Source organism: Oncorhynchus clarkii, chromosome 22, assembly GCF_045791955.1.
Source record: "Oncorhynchus clarkii lewisi isolate Uvic-CL-2024 chromosome 22, UVic_Ocla_1.0, whole genome shotgun sequence".
NCBI classification, from domain to species: domain Eukaryota; kingdom Metazoa; phylum Chordata; class Actinopteri; order Salmoniformes; family Salmonidae; genus Oncorhynchus; species Oncorhynchus clarkii.
This window is the reverse complement of record NC_092168.1, coordinates 48639358-48654447: the sequence shown is the minus strand read 5'-3', so window position 1 is coordinate 48654447 and position 15090 is coordinate 48639358. Positions and strand designations below refer to the sequence as shown.

The 15090-nt window shown below is 40.9% G+C and overlaps 1 protein-coding gene across 1 annotated transcript in view; it reads right to left on the bottom strand.

Annotated features, from left to right (window-relative positions):
• The window catches only part of LOC139380156 (cilia and flagella associated protein 65), a 61452-nt gene extending 59031 nt beyond the window's left edge, over nucleotides 1-2421 (bottom strand). Inside the window, exons 1-2 of the mRNA XM_071122599.1 lie at nucleotides 2347-2421; nucleotides 592-776 (exon numbers count right to left, since the gene is read on the bottom strand). Of these exons, the coding sequence (XP_070978700.1) occupies nucleotides 592-776; nucleotides 2347-2421 (260 nt within the window). The remainder of the gene's footprint in view (nucleotides 1-591; nucleotides 777-2346) is intronic.
• Between the last annotated feature and the right edge of the window lie 12669 nt (nucleotides 2422-15090).

Here is a 15090-nt window from a genome sequence, read left to right as displayed (position 1 = left end):
AAAGGTCCAGAGAACGTGTTATAAAGGTCCAGAGAACTTTTAGAAAGGTCCAGAGAACGTGCTATAAAGGTCCAGAGAACGTTTTATAAAGGTCCAGAGAACGTTTTATAAAGGTCCAGAGAACGTTTTATAAAGGTCCAGAGAACGTTTTATAAAGGTCCAGAGAACGTGCTATAAAGGTCCAGAGAACGTTTTATAAAGGTCCAGAGAACGTTTTATAAAGGTCCAGAGAACGTTTTATAAAGGTCCAGAGAACGTTTTATAAAGGTCCAGAGAACGTTTTATAAAGGTCCAGAGAACGTGTTATATTAATCCTGTCACCACGCGGAATTAACCCTGTCACCACGCGGAAATAACCCTGTAACCACGCGGAAATAACCCTGTAACCACGCGGAATTAATGCATCAAAAAATTATGTTCACCATAACATGTTACATTTCTAAGAGAAACTCTGAAATCCTGCTGAGCATGAAGTGTAATACATCTGTCTCTGGCCCTATGGGTCTCTGGCCAAAAGAAGTGCACTACATAGGGAATAGGGCGCCACTTCAGATCCAACTCTAGAGGAATAATCCCCGACACCAGACTCACCTGAAACGTAGTTTCTGTAGTTTACTATGGATGTTCTTCAGCAGCAGGGTCTTCGTGAACTCCCCTCCCAGCTCCCAGTCCTCCCACTTCAGCTCTTCCCAGGTCTCTACCCCGAGGAAGCAGCAACGCTGGGAGGGCCTCTTCCTCTGGGCATCCCCAGACCGCTGCAGGGTTAGGCCTGGGCGCTGGGGGCACAGAGAGGGAGACAATGAGACAAATGGACTACAGATAACTGCAGACATTACACTACAATAACTCAGTAAAATGGGGATCTCCTGGTGAGTGGTAAAAGCCCACGGCAGAATAAGAGTGACTTGGACGCCTTACACAAAGAGGCCAAAAAGCCTGATACACAGTGACGACTGTAATGATAGGGAAGGAGTGTCCCTACCTGCTGTGTGTGCATATTGCCACCAGAGGGAGCTGTTTGACTAGCTATAAATCTGACTCATTGGCTATCAATTAATAAAAAACAAATATGGTATTAAGAGAAACTAATTGCTCTTAAACTAATTTAGGGGCAGCAGGTAACCTAGTGGTTAGAGTGTAGAGGTGGCAGGTAGTCTAGTGGTTAGAGTGTAGGGGTGGCAGGTAGTCTAGTGGTTAGAGTGTAGAGGTGGCAGGTAACCTAGTGGTTAGAGTGTAGAGGTGGCAGGTAGCCTAGTGGTTAGAGTGTAGAGGTGGCAGGTAACCTAGTGGTTAGAGTGTAGAGGTGGCAGGTAGCCTAGTGGTTAGAGTGTAGAGGTGGCAGGTAGCCTAGTGGTTAGAGTGTAGAGGAGGCAGGTAGCCTAGTGGTTAGAGGGGAGGCAGGTAACCTAGTGGTTAGAGTGTAGAGGAGGCAGGTAGCCTAGTGGTTAGAGGGGAGGCAGGTAACCTAGTGGTTAGAGTGTAGAGGAGGCAGGTAACCTAGTGGTTAGAGTGTAGAGGTGGCAGGTAGCCTAGTGGTTAGAGTGTAGGGGTGGCAGGTAGCCTAGTGGTTAGAGTGTAGGGGGCAGGTAGCCTAGTGGTTAGAGTGTAGGGGCGGCAGGTAGCCTAGTGGTTAGAGTGTAGGGGAGGCAGGTAACCTAGTGGTTAGAGTGTAGGGGCGGCAGGTAACCTAGTGGTTAGAGTGTAGAGGAGGCAGGTAACCTAGTGGTTAGAGTGTAGAGGAGGCAGGTAGCCTAGTGGTTAGAGTGTAGGGGAGGCAGGTAGCCTAGTGGTTAGAGGGGAGGCAGGTAGCCTAGTGGTTAGAGTGTAGAGGAGGCAGGTAGCCTAGTGGTTAGAGTGTAGGGGTGGCAGGTAGCCTAGTGGTTAGAGTGTAGGGGTGGCAGGTAGCCTAGTGGTTAGAGTGTAGAGGTGGCAGGTAGCCTAGTGGTTAGAGTGTAGAGGTGGCAGGTAACCTAGTGGTTAGAGTGGAGGGGTGGCAAGTAGCCTAGTGGTTAGAGTGTAGGGGCGGCAGGTAACCTAGTGGTTAGAGTGTAGGGGGGCAGGTAACCTAGTGGTTAGAGTGTAGGGGGGGCAGGGTAGCCTAGTGGTTAGAGCGTTGGGCCAGTAAGCGAAAGGTTGCAAGTTCAAACCCCCGAGTTGACAAGGTACAAATCTGTCGTTCTGCCCCTGAACAAGTCAGTTAACCCACTGTTCCTAGGCTGTCATTGTAAATAAGATGTTGTTCTTAACTGACTTGCCCAGTTAAATAAAGGTCAAATAAAAGGTTAAATAAAAATGTTGTTTTTTTAATTACCACAATAGTTGAATGAAGGGTTTATTACTTCCTACCTTTTCATCTTTACCACGGGTGGCTGTCCAGAGGAGGCCAGAGCTTAGAGGGTTCCCTGGAACCTCAGCCAACATCTCTGGGGAAGAAAGGATATAATGACCAGAGCTTAGAGGGTTCCCTGGAATCTCAGCCAACATCTCTGGGGAAGAAAATGTATAATGACCAGAGCTTAGAGGGTTCCCTGGAACCTCAGCCAACATCTCTGGGGAAGAAAGGATATAATGACCAGAGCTTAGAGGGTTCCCTGGAACCTCAGCCAACATCTCTGGGGAAGAAAGGATATAATGACCAGAGCTTATTATTTATGCAGTCAGCAGTCTGTCCACATTTCAATGACTAATGACTGTAATATGCTGATTGGTCAAACCACAAGGCGTACGCTATTTTACAACGTAATGCTGCCGATGGTACAAAACAAACGAATTGTTGGCAAACACTGACAACAACAAGGCGATAGTATTTGTATATTTTCGTCCCCAAGCTTGTTAGCTTGACAAAATAGCAGCACATAACATCCACAGTGGCTATGCGTGTAACCGTATCAAATACGATCTATTATAGTGACAAGATAGCCGAGAGACCGCCCTAACAATTGAAATTCATGTTGTCAATGACTGAAGCAAAGATTATAGATATACTGACAATATGTATTTATTTATTTAACTAAGATGACATGTCTCTCCGCACTAACAATAGGAGTCGTTGTCCACAAAGCGGCCTGGCGGGCTGTCGAGCCTTTCTTTGGATTGGTGAATACATCTCATTATTGTAATCCTTTATTGAATATTCAATGAGGGTTGTTGACGTCAACCGCCTGTATTCAATAAAGAGAGAGATGCTATGATTACTAGCCTCGTTTCATGAATATGCATATCCATCTAGAGACAACTCCGATAAAACGTTTTTTTCTCTCTCAAAGTTGCCGGGATGTCACGTGTCCTACTTATATCAGCACACTCATAACAACCTAAGCATTACGAAACGTATATTCGAATAAACCTCACATAGCAAATAAACCATACATTTTTGTTGTTGACCTCCATTCAAAAACTCCTTGCTTGGCGGGCGAAACAACGGCACCTGCTGGAGGGAGACCAGTTTTCCGCAGAGTTGGGCCTCTCTTTTCCTCTCTGATTAAAAGCAGGTGAGATCAGGTGGGACCATTCTAGCCAATGAAAGGATTGCGCATGTGAACAGGGCTGCGTTCAGTAAATGTTTAAGTTTTGGAACATTCAATGAAACGGAAACAGTGCTGTACTGAACGGCTAGTTGAAAAAACTGGAAGGGGTTTGGGGAACGCTGTCAGCATGGCGACAGCCCTTAAAATACATCACTGATTGCTTCAAGCGACACCCACCAAATGGGAAGAAACTTATCTCAAAGTTTGTTCAATAACGTTTTGGGGAAAGGTGTAGTTCATTACAAACCGTTCCGCAACATAGAAAACGTTCAAGAAAAGTGAATGCACCTTGGGCACGACTAAGTCACCCCCCCCACCCCCCCTGGAAGTTGCCGGAATGCCACGTCCATCCACTTATATCAGTACATTTGTAAACATGACAAAACTTCTATTCGATCAAATAAGCCTCAAGTAATTTGACAATCTCGAATAGACCTCGATGCCAAAAAGGGCTTATCTCACACAGGCAGATTTTTGGCCAGAGTAAATGACTGTAGTGTTGAAAACCGGATGCATCCGATTGTTGGTGTTAGTGCCACGTTCACAACTGGGAAATCTCAAGACTTTCGACTTCAGTGTGTTCAAGACAACTGGGAACTAGGGGGGAAACGGTAATCCGATTTATAATTCCAAGTTGGATTACCTTTCAAACCGTTATATATATAACGAACAATTACTCCGATAAAAACGGAATGATGATTCTGAACACACAAGTCCAAATTTCAGCAGAAAAGTTCAAACATTTTTCTGAAGTTTCTATCCATAAGCGTAAACATGGTAAATTGGGAAGAGCTCATCCGGACGACTAAACCGGGTGGCCACCACGCGTATATATATATATATTGTTTTACAAACATTTAACAATATACGTTAATACCGTAGCTGTCGCCCTGGTCTAATATTTACGACACTATCTAATTGCTTCCCTCTCCTTACTGCGGTAAGCGGGAGTGAAAGACAGTGGACTGTATCACCGTGACCAATATTAGGTTACAAGTTATTAAGGCTCGGTACGCTACTCGACATAAAAATCAAGTAGGATGGAACAAATTAGACATGGTGACCTATAACCTACAAGTTATTTCGACCTCGCCCATTGAAATAAATATCACTTTCTTTTACAAGTTTTAACTAGTGCCATGCTGTTTTTATTACCAGCTATCCAACATAAACTAGCTGGGAAGGGCTCATCGGGACGACTGACTCCAGTTGCGCAACATACTGTATGTAGTTCGTCAATTTGGGCACTAGATTGAGATGGGCAAATGCCGCATTCAAAACAACTGGGAAATCTACAACTTTCGACTTCCGGTGCGTTCAAGACAACTGGAAACTCACCTAAAAAAGCGAGCTCCGACTGGGAAAGATCGTTTTTAAACGGTTGTCCAATTCGGAACTACAAGTATAGTTCCGTATTTCCAACCTAAAGATCACTGAAATCATGATTTGACCTCGTTTTTATCCGACTTCCCAGTGGTCTTGAAAGCACCATAACCTCTAGCTAACGTTAGGAAGTAAGAATCGAACACCTAGCTACATATGTGATTGAGAATTACAGCCATTTTGCTCTTCATGTTATCTTAAATATCACACTGCCTTACCTCATTCAAATGTAATGCTATGAAATAAACATCAGTTTAGACATTTAATTCACTATTTATCCAGTGCTAAGAACAACAGTAGTCATCCATGCTCCAGTTTCCATAGAAATAATTGTTTCCGTCTCTATGGTAACGAAGGCAAATGGAGAGGGACAATTTTAATTCGTTTGCGACACGCGTTAGTCATTTTTAGCACAGTTTCTGCTGAGGGTCGTACTGAATCTCTGATACATAGGCATTTGCAGGTCTTCATATAGACACAGCCTATTTATTTATTTTTATTTATTTATTTATTTCACCTTTATTTAACCAGGTAGGCAAGTTGAGAACAAGTTCTCATTTACAATTGCGACTTGGCCAAGATAAAGCAAAGCAGTTCGACACATACAACGACACAGAGTTACACATGGAGTAAAACAAACATACAGTCAATAATACAGTGTAAACAAGTCTATATACGATGTGAGCAAATGAGGTGAGAAGGGAGGTAAAGGCAAAAAAAGGCCATGGTGGCAAAGTAAATACAATATATCAAGTAAAACACTGGAATGGTAGATTTGCAGTGGAAGAATGTGCAAAGTAGAAATACAAATAATGGGGTGCAAAGGAGCAAAATAAATAAATTAATAAATTAAATACAGTTGGGAAAGAGGTAGTTGTTTGGGCTAAATTATAGGTGGGCTATGTACAGGTGCAGTAATCTGTGAGCTGCTCTGACAGTTGGTGCTTAAAGCTAGTGAGGGAGATAAGTGTTTCCAGTTTCAGAGATTTTTGTAGTTCGTTCCAGTCATTGGCATCAGAGAACTGTAAGGAGAGGCGGCCAAAGAAATAATTGGTTTTGGGGATGACCAGAGAGATATACCTGCTGGAGTGCGTGCTACAGGTGGGTGATGCTATGGTGACCAGCGAGCTGAGATAAGGGAATATAGGTGCAATTGAAAAAAAAAAGGTGAACTTTCCTTATGTATTGAGGGGAAAAAATATATATATGAATGAGTTGACAACTCATGACCTCCATATGCGAGGAAAAACGAGGAAAGCATTCAATCTCATATGTATATACTGTACTCTATACCATCTACTGCATCTTGCCCATGCCGTTCTGTACCATCACTCATTCATATATTTTTTTATGTACATGTTCTCATTCATTCCTTTACACTTGTGTGTATAAGGTAGTTGTTGTGAAATTGTTAGGTTAGATTAGTTATATATTACTGTATTGTCAGAACTAGAAGCACAAGCATTTCGTTACACTCGCATTAACATCTGCTAACCATGTGTATGTGACAAATACATTTGATATGATTTGATTTGGAGCTATTCAGCTCCTGAGGTGTGCTTTCATTTAATCACTGGGGAAGATTTACAGTATACCTGGCTTATACAGTATATTAACAAATCACCTGGGATACATCCCAAATGGCACCCTATTCCTAGTAGTGTACCCTATTCCTAGTAGTGCACTCTATTCCTAGTAGTGCACTCTATTCCTAGTAGTGTACGCTATTCCTTATAGTGCACTCTATTCCTAGTAGTGCACCCTATTCCTAGTAGTGCACTCTATTCCTAGTAGTGTACGCTATTCCTAGTAGTGCACTCTATTCCTAGTAGTGTACGCTATTCCTTATAGTGCACTCTATTCCTAGTAGTGCACCCTATTCCTAGTAGTGCACTCTATTCCTAGTAGTGTACGCTATTCCTAGTAGTGTACTCTATTTGCTAGTAGTGTACCCTATTTCTAGTAGTGCACTCTATTCCTAGTAGTGTACACTATTCCTAGTAGTGCATCCTATTCCTAGTAGTGTACCCTATTCCTAGTAGTGCATCCTATTCCTTATAGTGCACCCTGTTCCTTATAGTGCACTCTATTCCTAGTTGTGTACCCTATTCCTAGTAGTGCATCCTATTCCTAGTAGTGTACCCTATTCCTAGTAGTGCACTCTATTCCTTATAGTGCATCCTATTCCTAGTAGTGTACCCTATTCCTTATAGTGCACTCTATTCCTTATAGTGCATCCTATTCCTTATAGTGCATCCTATTCCTAGTAGTGTACCCTATTCCTTATAGTGCACTCTATTCCTTATAGTGTACCCTATTCCTAGTAGTGTACCCTATTCCTAGTTGTGTACCCTATTCCTAGTAGTGCACCCTATTCCTTATAGTGCATCCTATTCCTAGTAGTGTACGCTATTCCTAGTAGTGCACTCTATTCCTTATAGTGCATCCTATTCCTAGTAGTGCACCCTATTCCTAGTAGTGCACTCTATTCCTAGTAGTGTACGCTATTCCTTATAGTGCACTCTATTCCTAGTAGTGCACCCTATTCCTAGTAGTGCACTCTATTCCTAGTAGTGTACGCTATTCCTAGTAGTGTACTCTATTTGCTAGTAGTGTACACTATTCCTAGTAGTGCACCCTATTCCTAGTAGTGCATCCTATTCCTAGTAGTGTACCCTATTCCTAGTAGTGTACGCTATTCCTTATAGTGCACTCTATTCCTAGTAGTGTACCCTATTCCTGGTAGTGCACCCTATTCTTTATAGTGTACCCTATTCATTATAGTGCACTCTATTCCTAGTTGTGTACGCTATTCCTAGTAGTGCACCCTATTCCTTATAGTGCACCCTATTCCTTATAGTGCACTCTATTCCTAGTAGTGTACCCTATTCCTAGTAGTGTACCCTATTCCTAGTAGTGCATCCTATTCCTAGTAGTGTACCCTATTCCTAGTAGTGCATCCTATTCCTTATAGTGCACCCTGTTCCTTATAGTGCACTCTATTCCTAGTTGTGTACCCTATTCCTAGTAGTGCATCCTATTCCTAGTAGTGTACCCTATTCCTAGTAGTGCACTCTATTCCTTATTGTGCATCCTATTCCTAGTAGTGTACCCTATTCCTTATAGTGCACTCTATTCCTTATAGTGCATCCTATTCCTTATAGTGCATCCTATTCCTAGTAGTGTACCCTATTCCTTATAGTGCACTCTATTCCTTATAGTGTACCCTATTCCTAGTAGTGTACCCTATTCCTAGTTGTGTACCCTATTCCTAGTAGTGCACCCTATTCCTTATAGTGCATCCTATTCCTAGTAGTGTACGCTATTCCTAGTAGTGCACTCTATTCCTTATAGTGCATCCTATTCCTAGTAGTGCACCCTATTCCTTATAGTGCATCCTATTCCTTATAGTGTACCCTATTCCTTATAGTGCACTCTATTCCTATTGTACCCTATTCTAGTAGTGTACCCTATTCCTAGTTGTGTACCCTATTCCTAGTAGTGCACCCTATTCCTAGTAGTGTACCCTATTCCTTATAGTGCATCCTATTCCTAGTAGTGCACTCTATTCCTTATAGTGCACTCTATTCCTTATAGTGTACTCTATTCCTTATAGTGTACTCTATTCCTTATAGTGTACTCTATTCCTTATAGTGTACTCTATTCCTTATAGTGTACTCTATTCCTTATAGTGTACTATATTCCTTATAGTGTACTCTATTCCTTATAGTGTACTCTATTCCTAGTAGTGCACTCTATTCCTAGTAGTGCACCCTATTCCTAGTAGTGCACTCTATTCCTTATAGTGTACCCTATTCCTAGTAGTGCACTCTATTCCTTATAGTGTACTCTATTCCTTATAGTGCACTCTATTCCTTATAGTGTACTCTATTCCTTATAGTGTACTCTATTCCTTATAGTGTACTCTATTCCTTATAGTGTACTCTATTCCTTATAGTGCACTCTATTCCTTATAGTGCACTCTATTCCTAGTAGTGTACCCTATTCCTAGTAGTGTACCCTATTCCTAGTAGTGCATCCTATTCCTAGTAGTGTACCCTATTCCTAGTAGTGCATCCTATTCCTTATAGTGCACCCTGTTCCTTATAGTGCACTCTATTCCTAGTTGTGTACCCTATTCCTAGTAGTGCATCCTATTCCTAGTAGTGTACCCTATTCCTAGTAGTGCACTCTATTCCTTATAGTGCATCCTATTCCTAGTAGTGTACCCTATTCCTTATAGTGCACTCTATTCCTTATAGTGCATCCTATTCCTTATAGTGCATCCTATTCCTAGTAGTGTACCCTATTCCTTATAGTGTACTCTATTCCTTATAGTGTACCCTATTCCTAGTAGTGTACCCTATTCCTAGTCGTGTACCCTATTCCTAGTAGTGCACCCTATTCCTTATAGTGCATCCTATTCCTAGTAGTGTACGCTATTCCTAGTAGTGCACTCTATTCCGTATAGTGCATCCTATTCCTAGTAGTGCACCCTATTCCTTATAGTGCATCCTATTCCTAGTAGTGTACCCTATTCCTTATAGTGCACTCTATTCCTTATAGTGTACCCTATTCCTAGTAGTGTACCCTATTCCTAGTTGTGTACCCTATTCCTAGTAGTGCACCCTATTCCTAGTAGTGTACCCTATTCCTTATAGTGCATCCTATTCCTAGTAGTGCACTCTATTCCTTATAGTGCACTCTATTCCTTATAGTGTACTATATTCCTTATAGTGTAGTCTATTCCTTATAGTGTACTCTATTCCTTATAGTGTACTCTATTCCTTATAGTGTACTCTATTCCTTATAGTGTACTCTATTCCTTATAGTGTACTCTATTCCTTATAGTGTACTCTATTCCTTATAGTGTACTCTATTCCTCATAGTGTACTCTATTCCTTATAGTGTACTCTATTCCTAGTAGTGCACCCTATTCCTAGTAGTGCACTCTATTCCTTATAGTGTACCCTATTCCTAGTAGTGCACTCTATTCCTTATAGTGTACTCTATTCCTTATAGTGTACTCTATTCCTTATAGTGTACTCTATTCCTTATAGTGTACTCTATTCCTTATAGTACTCTATTCCTTATAGTGTACTCTATTCCTTATAGTGTACTCTATTCCTTATAGTGTACTCTATTCCTTATAGTGTACCCTATTCCTAGTAGTGCACTCTATTCCTTATAGTGTACTCTATTCCTTATAGTGTACTCTATTCCTTATAGTGCACTCTATTCCTTATAGTGCACTCTATTCCTAGTAGTGTACCCTATTCCTAGTAGTGTACCCTATTCCTAGTAGTGCATCCTATTCCTAGTAGTGTACCCTATTCCTAGTAGTGCATCCTATTCCTTATAGTGCACCCTGTTCCTTATAGTGCACTCTATTCCTAGTTGTGTACCCTATTCCTAGTAGTGCATCCTATTCCTAGTAGTGTACCCTATTCCTAGTAGTGCACTCTATTCCTTATAGTGCATCCTATTCCTAGTAGTGTACCCTATTCCTTATAGTGCACTCTATTCCTTATAGTGCATCCTATTCCTTATAGTGCATCCTATTCCTAGTAGTGTACCCTATTCCTTATAGTGCACTCTATTCCTTATAGTGTACCCTATTCCTAGTAGTGTACCCTATTCCTAGTCGTGTACCCTATTCCTAGTAGTGCACCCTATTCCTTATAGTGCATCCTATTCCTAGTAGTGTACGCTATTCCTAGTAGTGCACTCTATTCCGTATAGTGCATCTTATTCCTAGTAGTGCACCCTATTCCTTATAGTGCATCCTATTCCTAGTAGTGTACCCTATTCCTTATAGTGCACTCTATTCCTTATAGTGTACCCTATTCCTAGTAGTGTACCCTATTCCTAGTTGTGTACCCTATTCCTAGTAGTGCACCCTATTCCTAGTAGTGTACCCTATTCCTTATAGTGCATCCTATTCCTAGTAGTGCACTCTATTCCTTATAGTGCACTCTATTCCTTATAGTGTACTCTATTCCTTATAGTGTACTCTATTCCTTATAGTGTACTCTATTCCTTATAGTGTACTCTATTCCTTATAGTGTACTCTATTCCTTATAGTGTACTCTATTCCTTATAGTGTACTCTATTCCTAGTAGTGCACCCTATTCCTAGTAGTGCACTCTATTCCTTATAGTGTACCCTATTCCTAGTAGTGCACTCTATTCCTTATAGTGTACTCTATTCCTTATAGTGTACTCTATTCCTTATAGTGTACTCTATTCCTTATAGTGTACTCTATTCCTTATAGTACTCTATTCCTTATAGTGTATCTATTCCTTATAGTGTACTCTATTCCTTATAGTGTACTCTATTCCTTATAGTGTACTCTATTCCTTATAGTGTACTCTATTCCTTATAGTGTACCCTATTCCTAGTAGTGCACTCTATTCCTTATAGTGTACCCTATTCCTAGTAGTGCACTCTATTCCTTATAGTGCATCCTATTCCTAGTAGTGTACCCTATTCCTAGTAGTGCACTCTATTCCTTATAGTGCACCCTATTCCTTATAGTGTACTCTATTCCTTATAGTGCACCCTATTCATTATAGTGCACCCTATTCCTTATAGTGTACTCTATTCCTTATAGTGCACCCTATTCCTTATAGTGTACTCTATTCCTTATAGTGTACTCTATTCCTTATAGTGTACTCTATTCCTTATAGTGTACTCTATTCCTTATAGTGTACTCTATTCCTTATAGTGTACCCTATTCCTAGTAGTGCACTCTATTCCTTATAGTGTACCCTATTCCTAGTAGTGCACTCTATTCCTTATAGTGCATCCTATTCCTAGTAGTGTACCCTATTCCTAGTAGTGCACTCTATTCCTTATAGTGCACCCTATTCCTTATATTGTACTCTATTCCTTATAGTGCACCCTATTCCTTATAGTGCACCCTATTCCTTATAGTGTACTCTATTCCTTATAGTGCACCCTATTCCTTATAGTGCACCCTATTCCTAGTAGTGTACTCTATTCCTTATAGTGTACTCTATTCCTTATAGTGCACCCTATTCCTTATAGTGCATCCTATTCCTAGTAGTGTACTCTATTCCTTATAGTGTACTCTATTCCTTATAGTGCACCCTATTCCTTATAGTGCACCCTATTCCTTATAGTGCATCCTATTCCTTATAGTGTACTGTATAGGGAATATGGTTCCGTTTGGGATGCAACCCTGCTCCCTGACCAAAGTGTTTAGACAGCTAAATTAAAAGGATGAAAGAACCCAAAAGCTGGTACATATCAATGCGATCCAATTCATTCAACTATCAGCTGACTGACACATGAAATCTCCTTCGTTGGAGATCTTCCCATCTTTCAATCTTTCTGTCCTAACGTATATCCCCTGGGCCATGTTTTCATGCGCCATACGAAAACTTCATTCAGTTACCAAGTGAGACCCACTGCACATAAAAAAAGGCTGTTTTGCCTAACTTTGAGTAAAGTAAAGTATTTTTTTTAAATCCTGGGCACACACTGCTTGAATTAACGTTGTTTCAACATCATTTTGTCAAGGTAATGTGATATGGAATCAATATGGAATCAACGTGGAATCAACGTGGAATCAATATGGAATCAACGTGGAATCAATGTGGAATCAACGTGGAATCAACGTGGAATCAACGTGGAATCAACGTGGAATCAATGTGGAATCAACGTGGAATCAATGTGGAATCAACGTGGAATCAACGTGGAATCAACGTGGAATCAACGTGGAATCAACGTGGAATCAACGTGGAATCAATATGGAATCAATGTGGAATCAACGTGGAATCAACGTGGAATCAACGTGGAATCAATATGGAATCAACGTGGAATCAACGTGGAATCAACGTGGAATCAATATGGAATCAACGTGGAATCAACGTGGAATCAATATGGAATCAACGTGGAATCAACGTGGAATCAACGTGGAATCAACGTGGAAAATACATTGGATTTGAAAAGTCCTCGACCAGTAGGCTGCTATTTTCATCCAATTTCAACCAACGTTGTAAACATTGAAATTGGGGTAAAACACTTACACTTAAATATATTGACTTAACCTGACTTAACCAACGTAACAGGTTGTTACATCAATCTAATTTCAACATAAATTTCAGTTGATTATTATAGCACTGCACATGACCTATCCAATCAGAAAAACGACAGAGCCCTCCACACAAACTATCCAATCAGAAAAAGGACAGAGCCCTCCACATGAACTATCCCCCCCCCCGCCCGCCCCTTCGACCAATCAGTGTAATTTCGTAATATCCGGATCTCTATGGTAAGACGCAACATGCACTTCGTCAAAATTGGTAGTGTCTGGGGTATCGCTTGGGTTATCTAGACTAATATCACTGAGCATGTGTGCCAAATTTCAGCACTCTGAGTCAAACAGATCAAGAGAGATTAACATGTGCCCGGTATAGCGCCACCGTGTGGTCGATGTGAATGTTCTTGCATATGTTGAGTCTTGACAGTGTTTGCAACATGTGTACCAAATTGTGTTAACAGTACGGATATCCTTGACTGATTTATATACATTTATGTGCCAGGCCACACCCACATGAATGATTTGTTAGTCAATAGCAGTCCTGTTTTTTTATGTACTAGTCTGGAAAATACTGCTTTGAGAGACCTTGGTCCATAGATGCCACATATCACGTTTGGTGCAGATTGGTCATTCGGTGCCAGAAGAGTAGCATATTAAGTGTTTTTCACTGAATCCATCATGGCAGACTTTATGGGTCTCAACCTTTGGTTGCGATTGAGAAACCCTGAATGGGAGACTAAATGATAACTGTATATCAATTCTCCAGTAGGAGGTGCTGTCCAGCCTCTAGTTTTTTTTCTTTTTCTTCTGCTAGTTGATATAACATTGAAGGTCTGACATTGTTTTCAAGGTACAAATTCAACATGTTTTATACAAGGTTTGGATATGAAAGAAAATTGGTTACGATGATAACATAATCCTGCGGGTTGAAATTCCACCGTCACAAAAAAACAAGATACTTAACCCTTGAATGCTGTTATTAGAATGAAGGATGAAGGCCCACTTTGATACATTATTTAAAATCCAATGTATCTTCCATGTAGATTCCATGTCACAATACATTGAAAAATTACATTGGACACAACATTGATTCAACCAGTGTGTGGCCAGTGGGAAATTACAGGGCCGTAAATGAAGCAAGAAGTTCATTCATGATCAGTCACATAGATCAACTAATATATTGCAGCATTATATCCATGAGGCAATGGGTTTTTTAGTGTTAAATACCTCTATGGCAGCAGGGGCGGCAGGGTAGCCTAGTGGTTTGAGTGTTTGACTAGTAACCGGAATGGTTGCAAGTTCAAATCTCCGAGTTGACAAGGTACAAATCTGTTGTTCTGCCCCTGAACAGGCAGTTCACCCACTGTTCCTAGGTCATCATTGAAAATAAGAATTTGTTCCTAACTGACTTGCCTAGTTAAATAAAATATGACAACAGGCAGAATATAATAATTTCCTTTTTTTAAAAGATCAATGTTCGTTTTTTTGATAGACTGCTCTAATATTTTCATGTAGGTTTCAAATTATTTCCCCCCAAAAAACAGAAATGTGGCTAATGGTTAGCCACAGTTACAGCCCTGTTCTAAATTCTAAATGTAAAACAAATATATTTAACTTGTTTGCCCCTTGGCAAGTGAATGGTGAAGGAAAGTGACAGGCTGGGCTGTAATGATCTCCTTGCGTTCACCATGAGCCATCTGTAAAGTCTGTGAAGTAGATTATCACTGCACTGTGGGAACAGGAAAGCTGAAAGATAGCCAGATAGACAAAGTGCTTTAACACACATCATTACCTGGCCATTTACAGGAATTAGAGCAGGGGTAGTGGTAGTTCAGGTACACAGAATCGAGAGTGAGGCCTTACCTCGGGGTCAAGGTGTAATAAGGAATTTAGTGACATATCAACAGAGCCCAAACCATGGGCGTTCATGAAATATATAGTCTGAAAAGGGTTTCTGGTTTTGCAACGATTCCAATCTTCCCAGATGCGTCATGGTCCTGCATCCTTCATTCTAATAACGGCATTCAAGGGTTAAGTATCCCGATGAATAGTTGATGCCACACTAAACACTGGTGGTTTGTCATGTCCACAGTCAGTTTAACCCCTGTCCCC